Source organism: Lampetra fluviatilis, chromosome 47, assembly GCF_964198595.1.
Source record: "Lampetra fluviatilis chromosome 47, kcLamFluv1.1, whole genome shotgun sequence".
Taxonomy (NCBI): Eukaryota; Metazoa; Chordata; class Hyperoartia; order Petromyzontiformes; family Petromyzontidae; genus Lampetra; species Lampetra fluviatilis.
In genome coordinates, this window is record NC_136321.1 from 10,255,741 (window position 1) to 10,269,066 (window position 13,326).

At 47.8% G+C, this 13,326-nt stretch overlaps 1 protein-coding gene across 2 annotated transcripts in view; it reads left to right on the forward strand.

Moving 5' to 3' along the window:
• Positions 1-13,326, forward strand: part of MAP3K7 (mitogen-activated protein kinase kinase kinase 7) — a 31,016-nt gene that overhangs the window by 7,513 nt on the left and 10,177 nt on the right. For both annotated transcript variants that reach the window (XM_078877389.1, XM_078877388.1), the window contains exons 5-12: positions 1,109-1,154; positions 1,999-2,137; positions 3,372-3,496; positions 4,665-4,793; positions 5,379-5,509; positions 6,127-6,208; positions 7,455-7,567; positions 9,042-9,204. In XM_078877389.1, the coding sequence (XP_078733515.1) occupies positions 1,109-1,154; positions 1,999-2,137; positions 3,372-3,496; positions 4,665-4,793; positions 5,379-5,509; positions 6,127-6,208; positions 7,455-7,567; positions 9,042-9,204 (928 nt within the window). The remainder of the gene's footprint in view (positions 1-1,108; positions 1,155-1,998; positions 2,138-3,371; positions 3,497-4,664; positions 4,794-5,378; positions 5,510-6,126; positions 6,209-7,454; positions 7,568-9,041; positions 9,205-13,326) is intronic.

The window sequence follows — 13,326 nt, forward strand, 5'->3', positions numbered from 1 at the left end:
TCATACTCTTCGGTTTTTTTGGTAAAGTCACATAGGTAAAAATAAATAATAAAAATAATAGAAATAAAATAGTAGTTGCATATCTTTACAACAGTGGGTGCAGTTTGATTGAATTTCATTGGCGTGGCTCTGCTATCTACTTAGTGATATAATTTGTGTTTATTTCGTGGAATTTTATAGCAGACAAAATAATTTAAATAACCTAAACGAATGTTTCTAAATATGGAGGGAATAACCGGAGGACCCGGAGAAAAAGTCCACGTGACTACAGGGAGAACATGCAAACTCCAAATATGCAGGTGTCAGGGACGGGATCAAATCCCTGACTTCCTGCATACCAGGCGAGGTAGTTATCATCTCGCCACCGTGGTGCCCCTTAACGTGAAGTTGTAATCATATCCATATGGGTCGCCGAGTGACTCGGGATGCGATGCCATGTCGGGGCGCTGAGCCCTCGCCACTGAGACCCTGGGGGTTTAAATTCAGTCAACTGCCCAGGATTAAACTCTGTGGCTTTAGTTTAGTGTTCTGATGGTGAAATCAATGACTGCACAGAAACCGTCTATCCTATTGACTTTTAGTTCTTAATTTGTATATCTTTCTTGCAATGTGGACTATGAAATAATTCGATATGATCGCCAAGCGATAAACTCCTCGAGAGCAGAGCAAGCGAGGACACATACGGAACAGTTGAAGGACCTGCACAGTTCTGTGATGCCCCCTTCCTGATGCCGTGCTCGAACACGGAATGGTGCACTGCTTTGTGCAAGAGTTCCAAAAATAAATGCCCATGACACATTTACTTTAAATTAATCTGCATTCGACTCTGTAGTTTGTGTTTTTTCTGTGATTGTAGTCTGGACGGGAGGTTGGGAGGCCCTCCAGATTTAGTCTCTAGCTGGTAGCTTTTGAAAACTTTATCAAACATTTATCACCAGCTAACTCCGCACACAATCGGATTTAGTGCGGTTTGTAGAAACCACTACTTTACATGAGTGAAGTCGATGTTGTGCAAGTTGCTGCGCCTTATGGTGACGAATGTGTGATTTCCCACGTGTTTATGTGCACATGCGGATACTGACGGGATGTTTGCTTTCTTGGCGAGCAGGTCTGTCTGGTGATGGAGTATGCTGAAGGAGGCTCCCTCTATAACGGTGAGGGAAGCTTTGTGACGATGTGAAAGAAGTTCTACATACATACATACCAACACTGATCACAGTCACTGTGCCATTGGAGATAGCTCAGATCTAGCATTGGTTAGAATGTATCATTATGCTCAATATACATGCATGCATTCAAGCATGCACGTAAGAGTCGGTTATGTTTTGATTCACACTCCTCGTAACCATGACCCTCTGATGCCACTGGATGCCATGACATTCATGACCAAACAAACATTTGATTCACTCATTGAATTGCGATGGGGCGAATCCCTAGAGGCCTTTAGTCTGAATGGAGTGTAGAGGTCCATTCAGGTCCATTGAGGTTAATATTCTTATGGTGTCTCTAGACGGTAGATTCAACTAACACCATGAAACTCAACGATGTTTTATTTTACCAGGTAAGCCTCACTGAGCTATGTAGCTCTTTTTCAGAAGCGACCTGACCACAAATGATAGCCCAATGATGTTGCTTATCACGTGGAAATTTATAGCAGCCAAATACTCTTATACACATGTTTCTAAATGTGGAGGGATAAACCAGAGGACCCGGAGAAAAATCCACGTGACCACGAGGACAGAGACATGCAAACTCCATCACACAGGCGTCAGGGTCAGGATCGAACCCACAACCTCCCGTATACCAGGCGAGATAGTTAACATCCTGCCACTGAGATGTTGATAAGCTGTTTAAACAACAGACTGACAGTTCTGGAGTCTGGTGTGGTGGGTCCGTAGCCAATCGGTGTACTGACAAGCCTCGGAGAGGGTTTCTAGACAATAGGCAAGAGACGGAGCGGTCTCTGGGGTTCCATCGGCGTGCTCCCCGTTTGCCCAGTGCTGCACGGAGCGGAGCCGCTGCCTTACTACACGGCGGCGCACGCCATGCGCTGGTGCCTGCAGTGTGCGCAGGGCGTGGCCTACCTGCACTGCATGAAGCCCAAGGCCCTCATCCACCGTGACCTCAAACCGCCCAAGTGAGTCGGGGGCCTTGCCCATCTCTCCTCTTTGTGAAAAAAATTAACTCCAGTTTAACACGTAGGCTTTTGCGGCCAATAATCATCCATAATCTAGGTTTTTTTGTCGTTAAACGGGTTTAAAAAGAAAAAAACCTTTATTGAAATGGTAAAAAAGTGTGTTATGTTAATAAATACATAGGGTTTGATGAAACAAAGTAGTTGTGCGTAGTTTGTGTTTGGTGATTTACCTTCTAAATAAATCTGGCATCTATCGCACCCCCAGAAAGGGCATCTCGCACTCCCAGGGGTGCGTGTACCCCAGGTTAAGAAACACTGTTCTAGATCATTGTATTCATCTGGTGAGTACTCTAATTCTGTGGGTGCAGTCTTCAGCGATTTCGTGAACTGTGGTACCGTGTCTAAAGGGCTATAAAGTTTTTTCATGAGGTTGGCTGGAGAACAGGTTTACTTACTGGCGGAGCCATTGGGGGGGGGGGGGGTGGTGGCACGTGCCCCCCCAATGATCCGATCAAAATTAGGGATTTCGATCGGATCATTGGGGTTTATTCGTAATAAATCGGCATTTTGTGATCCCCACTGTGTAGCATATTATTACGTGCCAGGGACTCTATGAGATGATCGGACAATGAGTCCATAATTGTCAATAAGTAACGGCCAAGCAGTTATAAGTGACTCGCAGAATTGTGCGCAGTTGCGTATACAGTACACAACTTTACTTACTAACAACTCCTATCATTTGTCATTGCTGGAGAGGTTGCTCCTCATACCTGAAAATCCTGGCTCCGCCATTGGGTGTACCCATGTGAACGTCGTGGCTGTAGCATGATTGTCGTCAAATAGTGTGACGGCATCGAAAACGTCGAGCGAAGGTTTATTTTCTAAAGATGGGAGAGAGACGCACGCCACTTTGGGCACTCACCCAGAAGTTAAATAAAATGCCTTCACCTGACATTCTTAAAAGAGCCTATCCTCCCATCAACTTTAAATCGCACTCCTTAACCGTGTAGAGGAATAAACGGATCCTTCTGTATCTGTGCACCAAATAAGCTTTCGGAGCTGGGCATGCTGTCCAATGCCCAGTGAAGAGGTTTGCAACATATTTCTGATGCGATTGCTTCTTACAGATTAAAGTGAGGAGCCTCACAGGACCTCTGGGAGTGAACTAGGGAGTCACTGGGGGGGCAAAATGTGCAAGGCGCTCTCATTTGCTCAACTGGATTTGCCTTTGCAGTTTGCTGCTCATATCTGGAGGGACGATCTTAAAAATCTGCGACTTCGGCACGGCCTGCGACATCCAGACCCACATGACAAACAACAAGGGCAGCGCTGCGTGGATGGCCCCAGAGGTGTTTGAAGGTGATGCTCGCACACACACGCGCACACACACGCGCACACACGCGCACAGGCTCGCAGAAACACGTAGAGATACGCACACAAGAAACAGTCTGTTGGTGGCAAGTGCTGTCGGTAAACACCTGTCAAGGGTAGCACCACGTTCGTTGTCTTTTGAAGATGCATATTAAGCGGCGGAATTCTTCTTAAACCAGCATTGATCACGCCTGTTGCAAATGTACATTTTTTATGGATCGTCAAATCTGAACAGCGTTTAACAGTGTCTCAATTTGCATTTCAAATGTGGATGATAATGTTGACTGTATGGGGTCTCATGAATGTGAATTCAGAAGCCCAGTGTTAATTAGAGGAAATGTTGACCCCATTGATTGTTAGGTTCACCTGTAACCAGCACTTTGTAAATAACCATCGGTAGATCATATAGATTTATGAAACTCCTTAACCGGCTGAACTGCAAAGTGGACCATCTGTGTAAAAAAAAGTGGTGTTATCGCCGGATATTGTGGTTTCATCTCACAGTTGGATTTGGCCTTTCAGCCCAAATGAAAGTCTTGCGAATTCAGCGAGGCTTTTTTTATTCCCGAACAAATTGACATCATCATTGTATCGATATTGCATTGATTATGAATCTCACCAGATTCGTTGTTGCCCTGCAGACAGCGGGATGACGATGAGCCATGCGTCCCGCGTGGGTGTATGCGTGTGTGTGCGCATGCTGCAAACCCGGGGAACTGTGTTCGATTTTCTCTCATGATCAACACCATTAACGATTATCTGAACCGGTCCTGGGCTTCCCCTAGGTTGACTCAGCCTCAAATGAGTACCTGGTGCAGTGTGTCAAACATCGCCACTAGGGAGACAAAGGCGGCCGGGCGTGGTGCTGGCCACATACCCCCCATGTACCGTGCCGACCTTCATAGGTGCTCACTAATAGCACTTTCCCCAACAATCTATGAAGGCTATACAGGGGGTCTTTGTGTGTGTGTGTCTTTGTGCTGTGTTAAGCTGTCTTGCTGCAGGAGGAGTACCAGTGCCCTCAAATGGTGCATCATTGGTCTGAATTTGTTGATTGATCGGCACGAAATGATGATGATGATGATTCATTGGTGCTCGTTTAACAGCACTGAGGCCCGGCAGTCTGTAAACGGCTCCGTGGGGGATCTTTGTACAGGCAGCAACTACAGCGAGAAGTGCGACGTGTTCAGCTGGGGCATCATCCTGTGGGAAGTCATCACTCGCCGCAAGCCGTTTGACGAGATTGGAGGCCCCGCGTTCCGCATCATGTGGGCCGTGCACAACGGTAAGTGTTTTGTCGAGGCTGCTGTTCCTTCTCTGCTCCTACTGAATTCGCACGCACTGTGTATCTTACTGTCCACACAATTAGCGTGTCACACGATCTTTGTACGGCATCTTTAGACGCATTTTTATTTGGATGAGGTTTAATTAAAAAAAATTGTGTCATGAATGTGTTGGGTCTTCGTTGTTGGCAGAGTTTGTGGAGGGTACACGGGGTGGGGGAACTGCCCTTTGCGTTTAATACTTTACACGATTTTCCATTCCACCCCGAATGCGTTATATAAATCCTTTTAAATGCTATTTAAAAAAAAAATTCGCAGAAGCAATTCGATTTTCCATGAAGCATAACTGGGTATTAATAACTGCCGTGCCATTAGCGGTGGAGATGCTCAACGTGTGGGTCTTTGGCACAGATTTACTGCATATCAACATGACCCTGAGCACTCGCGTCTGCCAATGGGAGATAATAAACAAATGCGTGTAAAACAGTCGGTCTCGTGAAGGTTTGCAACTGCACACCGACAACGAGGATGCGTTCACCGCGCTACGGTTAGACTTTTAACAGTGAGGGCTGTGTGCATCACTTCAGGAACCCGGCCCCCGCTCATTAAGAACCTGCCCAAGCCGATCGAGGGCCTCATGACGCGATGCTGGGACAAGGAGCCGGCACTCCGGCCGTCCATGGAGGAGATCGTGCGCATTATGATACACCTCATGAAGGTGCGATTTTGCCTGCCCCCATGCACACCGCTCATCCGCGCATCAGTCCACCTGTGAACGTAACTCACCCAGGGCACTAATATTCATACACACGCACGCACATCAACCGTCTAGATATTCATATACAACCGTATTCACACCCACACACTCTAAGCAAAACACTCATGCGCTCATACATGCACATCGTTCATATATATATTCACCACTCGCCTATAATTTATTATTCATTTTGGTATTAAGTTAATCACTCACCCGGGCACTCAAACACAGATAAAGGACCTCCATATAGCCTTAACAGATTATTGGGACAAGTGAACAAGGGGGTGGTGTGGCCAGGACCCCCAAGTGGCGATGCTTTACACATCACACTAGGTACTCATTTGAGGCTGAATCGACCTAGGGGAGGCCCAGGGCTCGCTGCAGACAATCGTAACTGGTGTTGGCCGTGAGCAGGACTCAAACTCGGGGTCGCTGGGGTTGAAGCGCAGCGCGCGAACCGCGACCACTCGCATGCACCACTCACCCCGGGGCGCTCCGTGGATATCCACTGAACACTTGCTGCGCTCAGACAGGGCCTCATGTGGCGAATGCCGCCCACTCTTGTGCCGTGTGCTCAGTACTTCCCTGGAGCGGAGGAGCCCCTGCAGTATCCGAGCTACAGCTCCGACCTCAGCCAGAGCAACTCGGCTACGAGCACAGGTGCTCGCACAGAACATCAACGCGTGTTCCTTTTGCGGTCAATTTAAACGTCTTCGTGAAAGGTCACTTTGAATCCTTTGCTTTGCCTCGTGGGCATTTGGGATTCATGGTTCCCAGTAGCGAGTTCACATAAACTCGACAAAGCTGTGGAGGCGGTTTATGGATGCTTTGATGTTATATGTTTTAAATTAAAATAAAATAAACTATTTTAGTTTTACCAGGTAGGGCCCACTGAGCTGTATAGCTCTTTTTCATAAGTGACCTCGCTATCACAAATGAATGCTCAACGAAGTGGCTTATCATCATGTGGGAATTTATAGCAGCCAAATACTCTTAAACGCATGTTTCTAAATATGGAGGGAAAAACCGGAGGACTCGGTGAAAGATCTATGGGGAGAGAGAAATGCAAAGTCCACGTATATAGGCGTCAGGGTCGGGATCTACGAACTGTATACCAGGCGAGGTAGTTAACATCTCGCCACCGTGGTGAGGCACCATTCAGACGATAAGCCTCAATTTCCATCTGATTATTTGGGTAGTTTTTATTTAAATCGAGGAATGTGGTGACACTCACCTCCGTTGGTGGCCCCGAGCCAGCGATGGCAAAGTCACATTCTCATGGCAGGACTCGGTCTCTGCATTGGATACCCAAAAAAAATGGATACCCAGTGTTGCATTCTTATAGTAATGGTAGGTTTTTACCCTTTTAACTGGTACAAAACTGACACCTTTATTCAAGGCATCATGTTTGCAAACATGATGCCTTGAATAAAGGTGTCAGTTTTGTACCAGTTAAAAGGGTAAAAACCTACCATTATATTTTGCCACTGGTAAAAGAGATCTCATAGTGTAAATCTTATAGTAATACCGATGTTATCTCTTCTGTGCGATGGCAGACTAAGTCTGCCCCTGGGTTTCTTTTCATGGTGCTTAAGTTTTGTCTTTTTTTTCCTGGTACTGTGTTTTACCACTACTGCTCTGCTACCACACGCAAAATACCTCTTAAAGAATTGGCCAAATACTCCCTCCTGAAAGTGTATTGAGACACGGTGCGGCTCTCCTGGATAAATACATGAATGTCATCATCATTATTATTGTTGTGGTTGAGGCTTTAGCCCGTCAGCTTTACGTGGTTGGCGGTCGCCGTCGTGTCGGGCGAGGCGACCAGTGCTGCCGCCGGCGTCATTGCCGACTACTCCCCCCACCCCTCCCTCCCGCCCCTCCCTCTCCCCTCTCCCCTCTCCAGAGGTGATGTCGACGAACACCAGCAACAAGAGCGACGTCCAGGACCAGGAGAGCCTCCCGTTCACTCTGAGCGACACCGTGCGGCGCCTCGAGTCGAAGCTCAAGCAGATCAAGGTGAGCCCGTCGAGTGTGCCGATGGGGGGGGGGGGGGGGGGGCAGTGACTCCCCTGGCTCTCACCGGGGCTGGTGGCAAACGGCGGCCAGGGGGGGTGGGGGTGGTGGGGGCGACAGCAGATTGATTTACGCTCACATGGGTCTGTGGAAGCCTCAAATGTCATGTTCAAGCTTAGTCATCGTCATCTCAGCCATGATTGATCCACTGCTGAATGAAGGTTGGTAATTGGTAAGCTCACTGTGGTAAACTGTTTTGGGGAAGGAATATCATCATCAGCCTTGATCTATCCACTGCTGGAAAAAGGAGGTTGATGGTTGGCAAGTGTGGTCGAATATCCATTTTTGGATGGTTTTTCAGCATCATCATCATACAATACAATGTCAATTTATATTGCATCTAAATGCAGTTCTATCTAAACACGCTGTACCATCATAATCAGCATTGATCTGTACACTGCTGGACGATGGCCTCCCCCATATCAGACACTGCTGCGTGGAAAGACAGAGCTGGGAAGCGCAAAGGGTGACAACGACGACAATCCAGAGGCTCCAGTAATGGAGACAGGACTAGAGACAGGACTAGAGACAGGACTAGACGTAGCATCCAGGGTAGACAGTGTTGTGGTCTGGTTGGTGGTCAGTGGGGTTAGTGGTTAGGGCTATTGCTAGGGTTTGATTGGTTGGTGTGAGTACGGGGAGGGCTATATTATGGTCTCGTTGGTCATTGTAGTAAAGTTTTTTGAGGCAGAGCTGGGCTCTGGGTAGCTGGTGTGGTTCGGGTAATAGGTAGGGCTAGGTTCTGATTCGCTAATAATAAATTACATTTTGTAAGGCGAATTTCATCCACAGATACAAATGTGCCGTGTATGGAAAGCAGGAAATAAACAGAGAACCAGAGTAAATGGCCAGAGCCAGGCGGTGGGTAAAGGTCAATTTAAAGAGGCGAGTTTTCAAGACAGACTTCAACAGCTCGGACAACGAATTGTCTTATTACAAAAGCGTTCCATATTCTCGGAGCTGCACTGGCAAAATCCCGATCACCCCAGGAGGACAGAGCCTTGTATGTACGTATGTTCAACTTCTGTTGCACCGTACGTAGCCAACCATGTTAATCGGAGATGCGGGGAAAGGACAATAAAGCAAACAGAAAAATCAGTTTGAAAGAAATGTGTTGTCAATCCACCACGAGCCTTGACCTCGGAGTACTTGGAAGAACGATGATCCAAAGATCTCAGGCACCTCTTCTGAGCTCGTATAGTATAAAGTGTCATCTGTAGGATTGCGATACAATTTGTAAATGTGGTTAGAGTTTTAGGTGGAGCTAGCGTCAGGTTAACGAGTGTAGTTTGTATTCGACGTACGGTTCGTTTCCGGTTGGCTGCTGCAGCTTAGGGGGGGGGGGGGGTATTGTGATGGGCACTGCAGCAGCAGCAGCAGCAGCAGCGAGTGCTGCCGTGCGTCTGTGTTGCCGCAGGGCGAGGGCGGAGCGAAGCCGGGGCTGTCTCTGTCGCGTGGCTCCAGCGTCGAGTCCCTGGCGCACTCCCGCGCTGGAACGCCGGCCTTCGAGGGCCACCGCCTGAGCGCCGACTTTAGCACCCTCACCGAGCTCGAGGGCAAGATCCTGACGGGCGCCACATGTACGTACCTCGGGGGGGGTGGCGGCGGGGTGGATGGCGAGGGCGGCCGCTGCCCATGTCTGCGTGGGGCACAGCCTCGACGGGACGGGGGGAGGGGCGGCCCTGCTTACGAGGCCGAGTTTTTTACGTCGTTCACTCGCGGGCAGAGAGGGGATTTGCGTGGCACCACGCGGATACCCGTCGCTGCGGGGCATTCTGTTGCTGCGGGGCATGGGGTTTGTGTCGTCACCGAAGAGAGTTTGGAGTCTTAATTCAAATGAATGCAATCGAAAGGCCCAATGGCCGGTGAATGAGATTACGTTTATTTTTCTGGCTTCGTGCAGATTAGCTTGCTTCCCCCCCCCCCCCCCCGATAATAGTTTGCCCAAATGGCATTCAAAAAAATGATTGAATATTGGGTTGCATTAGGATTGCCATAATTAATGCATCAAAACATGAGTTACAAATCATGGTGAAAATAACATTCATCATCCACACTCTTGGCAAATCCCTAATACCCTGCAAGGCCAACAGAGGGAGTGAGTGTATATGTGTGCAGCAGGCTGATCTCAACACTCAAGCTCAACAGCTGGTAGTGTCGTCGTTTTTACCCTGTTTGGAAATAGCATTTCCTGCAGGAAGATTACTACTAATCTGGGTCATGTGTCTTCAGGATGCAGTGGTCTTCATGACCCCGTAGGCCACGCATACCGAAGACACGAAGTCCCGCACATTTGCAACCTATTACTCCTCCAAAATAAGGTCTCTTGTTAAATGGCATTGTTGTGTGGACAAAGAATCAGTTTCTCTAAAAAAAATTATTTATTTAATTTTATTTGACTTAACCTTGGGCTGGTAAAGCCCTTCAGTTTGTGTTCAAACGTCGATCGACGCCTGCAGCCCAGCACCGGATAATACGGAGGAAGTGTGAGGTGAAGAAGCGTCAAGGGGTTCTACCCCAACAACTACCTCTAAACTAAACTAAAACTATTTTGTATTTTACCAGGCAATGCCCACTGAGCTAGGTAGCTCTTTGTCAGAAGCGACCTGGCTACCGCAGATTTTCTCTCAATGAAGTGGCTCATCATCATCATCACGTGGAAATGTATAGCAGCCAAATACTCTAAACGCACGATTCTAAATGTGGACCAGAAAACAGAAACACCTGGAGAAAAATCCATGCGGCCATGGGGAGAGAGACATGCAAACCCGAAATATACAGGGTCGGGATCGAACCCACAACCTCCTGTATACCAGGCGAGGGAGTTAATATCTCCTAGCCACCGTGGCACCCATTGTTACATCCATTTTTGCGCAATGCAAATGACAACCACTATGCTCGTCCTATACAAAGACAGGTCTCGGACATAGAAACGTGGAACTTCCTTAACCGCGTCAGAGCAACGTGACGATGCTTAACATTTAGAAGTTTGAGCCACCAAACGGAATTGCGACACCCTGAAGCATATTTGCTAAACTGCCTCTAAGGTGTCAACAATAGGTGAGGTAGATGAAAATAATTTTCCGTTTTTGACTTTGGCGGCTAAAATAATAAAAATGTAAGAGTCAAAACACATGTAGGAAATTACTAATATCCATTGTCCCACTAACATACTAAACTCTGCAGGTCTGTGTGGTTTGCTTGCTAATAACCATAAAGACGACAGCAGTGTGCATCGCCACCATCTACATTTGTCAACATCTTATCGTTTTAATAACCGCATTATGTTTTTGGTGACATTCCATTTGTACTACGTTGGCGGATACAAACGGCATTACCGTTGCATTTTTTACACCAAATATAGGAGTCGATTATCTGTTATTTAATGCAAAGTGAAGGTAACTGCCAAAAACTTGAGCCAATTAAAATTCTTATTTTTTTCATGTTCTGGATTTAAAGGGCACAACAAGTATTTAACGCCGTGGTTTTGTCTGGATAGCACTCGCACACAACCCTCGAGCTTACAGGTTACAACCTAAAGATCCACTGGCTGCACACTGTTGATCTCTGCGTGCGATAGCGGTCACGAGGAGCACACCACGAGAGGCCCCTGCATGGGAAACCAACCATCGTTGCTTTACACCTCGGTGGGATCTTCCTTCCCGTGCCTCAGCTCTTCCACGTTGAGTTCACTTTGGGTGTCTGTGTAGAACACAACAATTCCTCTCGATTCCTCCCAAACCACTGGCACCAGTCACTTGAAAGGACGTGTCGGTCAAAAAAACCTACAACCCCAATTAACGGTGGTTAGTCACCAGGTGTAGGCCATAGAGACCGACCTCAGTTTTTAACACGTAGGCTTGAGTGAGCAGTGTCCATAATAGACAGTTTTTTTGGGTTTAGATCGCGTGAATATAAACGTGTCGTTAAACCCGCCAACACCCGACACAGCCAATTAGTAAGGTTTGTCACATAAACAACGAATTTGTGTGTTTTGCTTACGTGACAAACCTTACTAATTGGCTGTGGCGGGTTTAACGACGCATTTATATTTACGCGACCTAATCCAACAAAACCTCGATTAGAGACTTGACCTGGTGGCGGCTGCGGTAGCTGAGCTCGGCGCCTAGGAGCATTGTGCATGAAGGTGACGGAGGAGCCGTGCCACAAGAAGCGCGTTGGTGACACCAAAACCACGTCCAGTCATTGCATCGTCAAATGATCCCTCCAACTGAAGGGGCGCCGTGCGTACGTGCGTACACGGGCAATGTGAAGCACATCCTTCTCCGATGAATATGACGGAGAATATATTGGGCGGGTCCATTCGTGGGTGGGTAGAGCGCTGGCGGGAAGGCTGGTGGGTTGCACACCGCTGTGTTCTGCTGCCGCTGCATGCCACGGTTATGTGTGACGTCTCCACAGCAGCATCGAGGCACAAACGGGGCCACCGAAAGACTGCCTCATTTGGTACCATCCTGGAGGCCTCTAGCATGGCACTCCCAGGTACTGCCTCTGCCTGGCCTGCCGTGCGGTGGTGGGGGTGAGGTGGTGGTTCGCCTGCACCGCGTCTAATCTCCTCGGTCTCCTTGCCTCACGCTTACTCATCGGTGGTGTCTGTTGGGCAGTAATTTCTTGTGGCTCCAGTTTGAGGAGGCAATGTACGATGCTTCACCTCTCCCAGCGGCAGGTGACACGTGTATGCGATTTGGGAATTGTAATTTGAAGTCGGCATGTAATCATTCTCCGGTGCTGGGCTCTCGGCTAAGACGAGTTCGACTTGGGAAAGTCCATTGCAACTGTTCAAAGGAGGTAGCACTGATGAAGCCTCTGCCGCCGTCTTTTAAAGTGTCCGGACTGCCTGCGCGTGTGTCACGTCAGGCTGTGACACTTTGAGGGTGTTTTTTGTCGTTGTCGCTTTCTGGAGCCACAAGCCAGCAGCAGCATTGGTGTCAAATTGGCATGAAGCAGCCAAAACATTGAGCTGTGTCCTTTGATTCAACAGCAATGTCATGTCATGCCAGTGCACATTTCTGCTCTTGGGGCATTTTGTTAAATGTTGGCTTCACAGAGAAGTGTGGAGTCCAGATTTGTTCTTGATGTTGTTGGAACGCCCCCCACCCACAAGGCACACATGGCATTGTTGCGTCTTTATGCCCGAGGTTGGTCTGTCCGCTCAGTTTGTTCTCCCAGTTCACTGCAACCTCTGCTGCCACCTTTGTTTTGTTTTTAAATAAGAAGCCACGTTCTTCTAGCCTCCCATTCCTCAGTGACTCGCAGTCTTGGCGTCACTACCCTTATTATGTGTGTCAGAATAAGGGTGACAATCTAATCCAGTTCCAACCACCCACTCTCTGGATACACACACGTGCCCGAGCTGCGGCAGAATTTGTCAATCCCACATCGGCCTCTTCAGCCATCTTTGGACCCGCAGATAATCTTACTTTTCTCTGGAAGACAATCATCCTCGATTGCGAGGGATAGCCGATGATGATGATGATGATAATAATATGGCCTTCACCCTTCAAATGTTTACCTTACAGCAGCACAGACTTATTACCTGAAGTGTGGTTCCTGCTGTAAAGTGAACATTTAAAACCCTGTTACAATGTCATTCTTAAAAATAGCCTATTGTCTGGTGCTGTCACAGTCCACTATAATATTGAAATTATCTTCAACATTAATTAAATAAAAAAACTTTATCA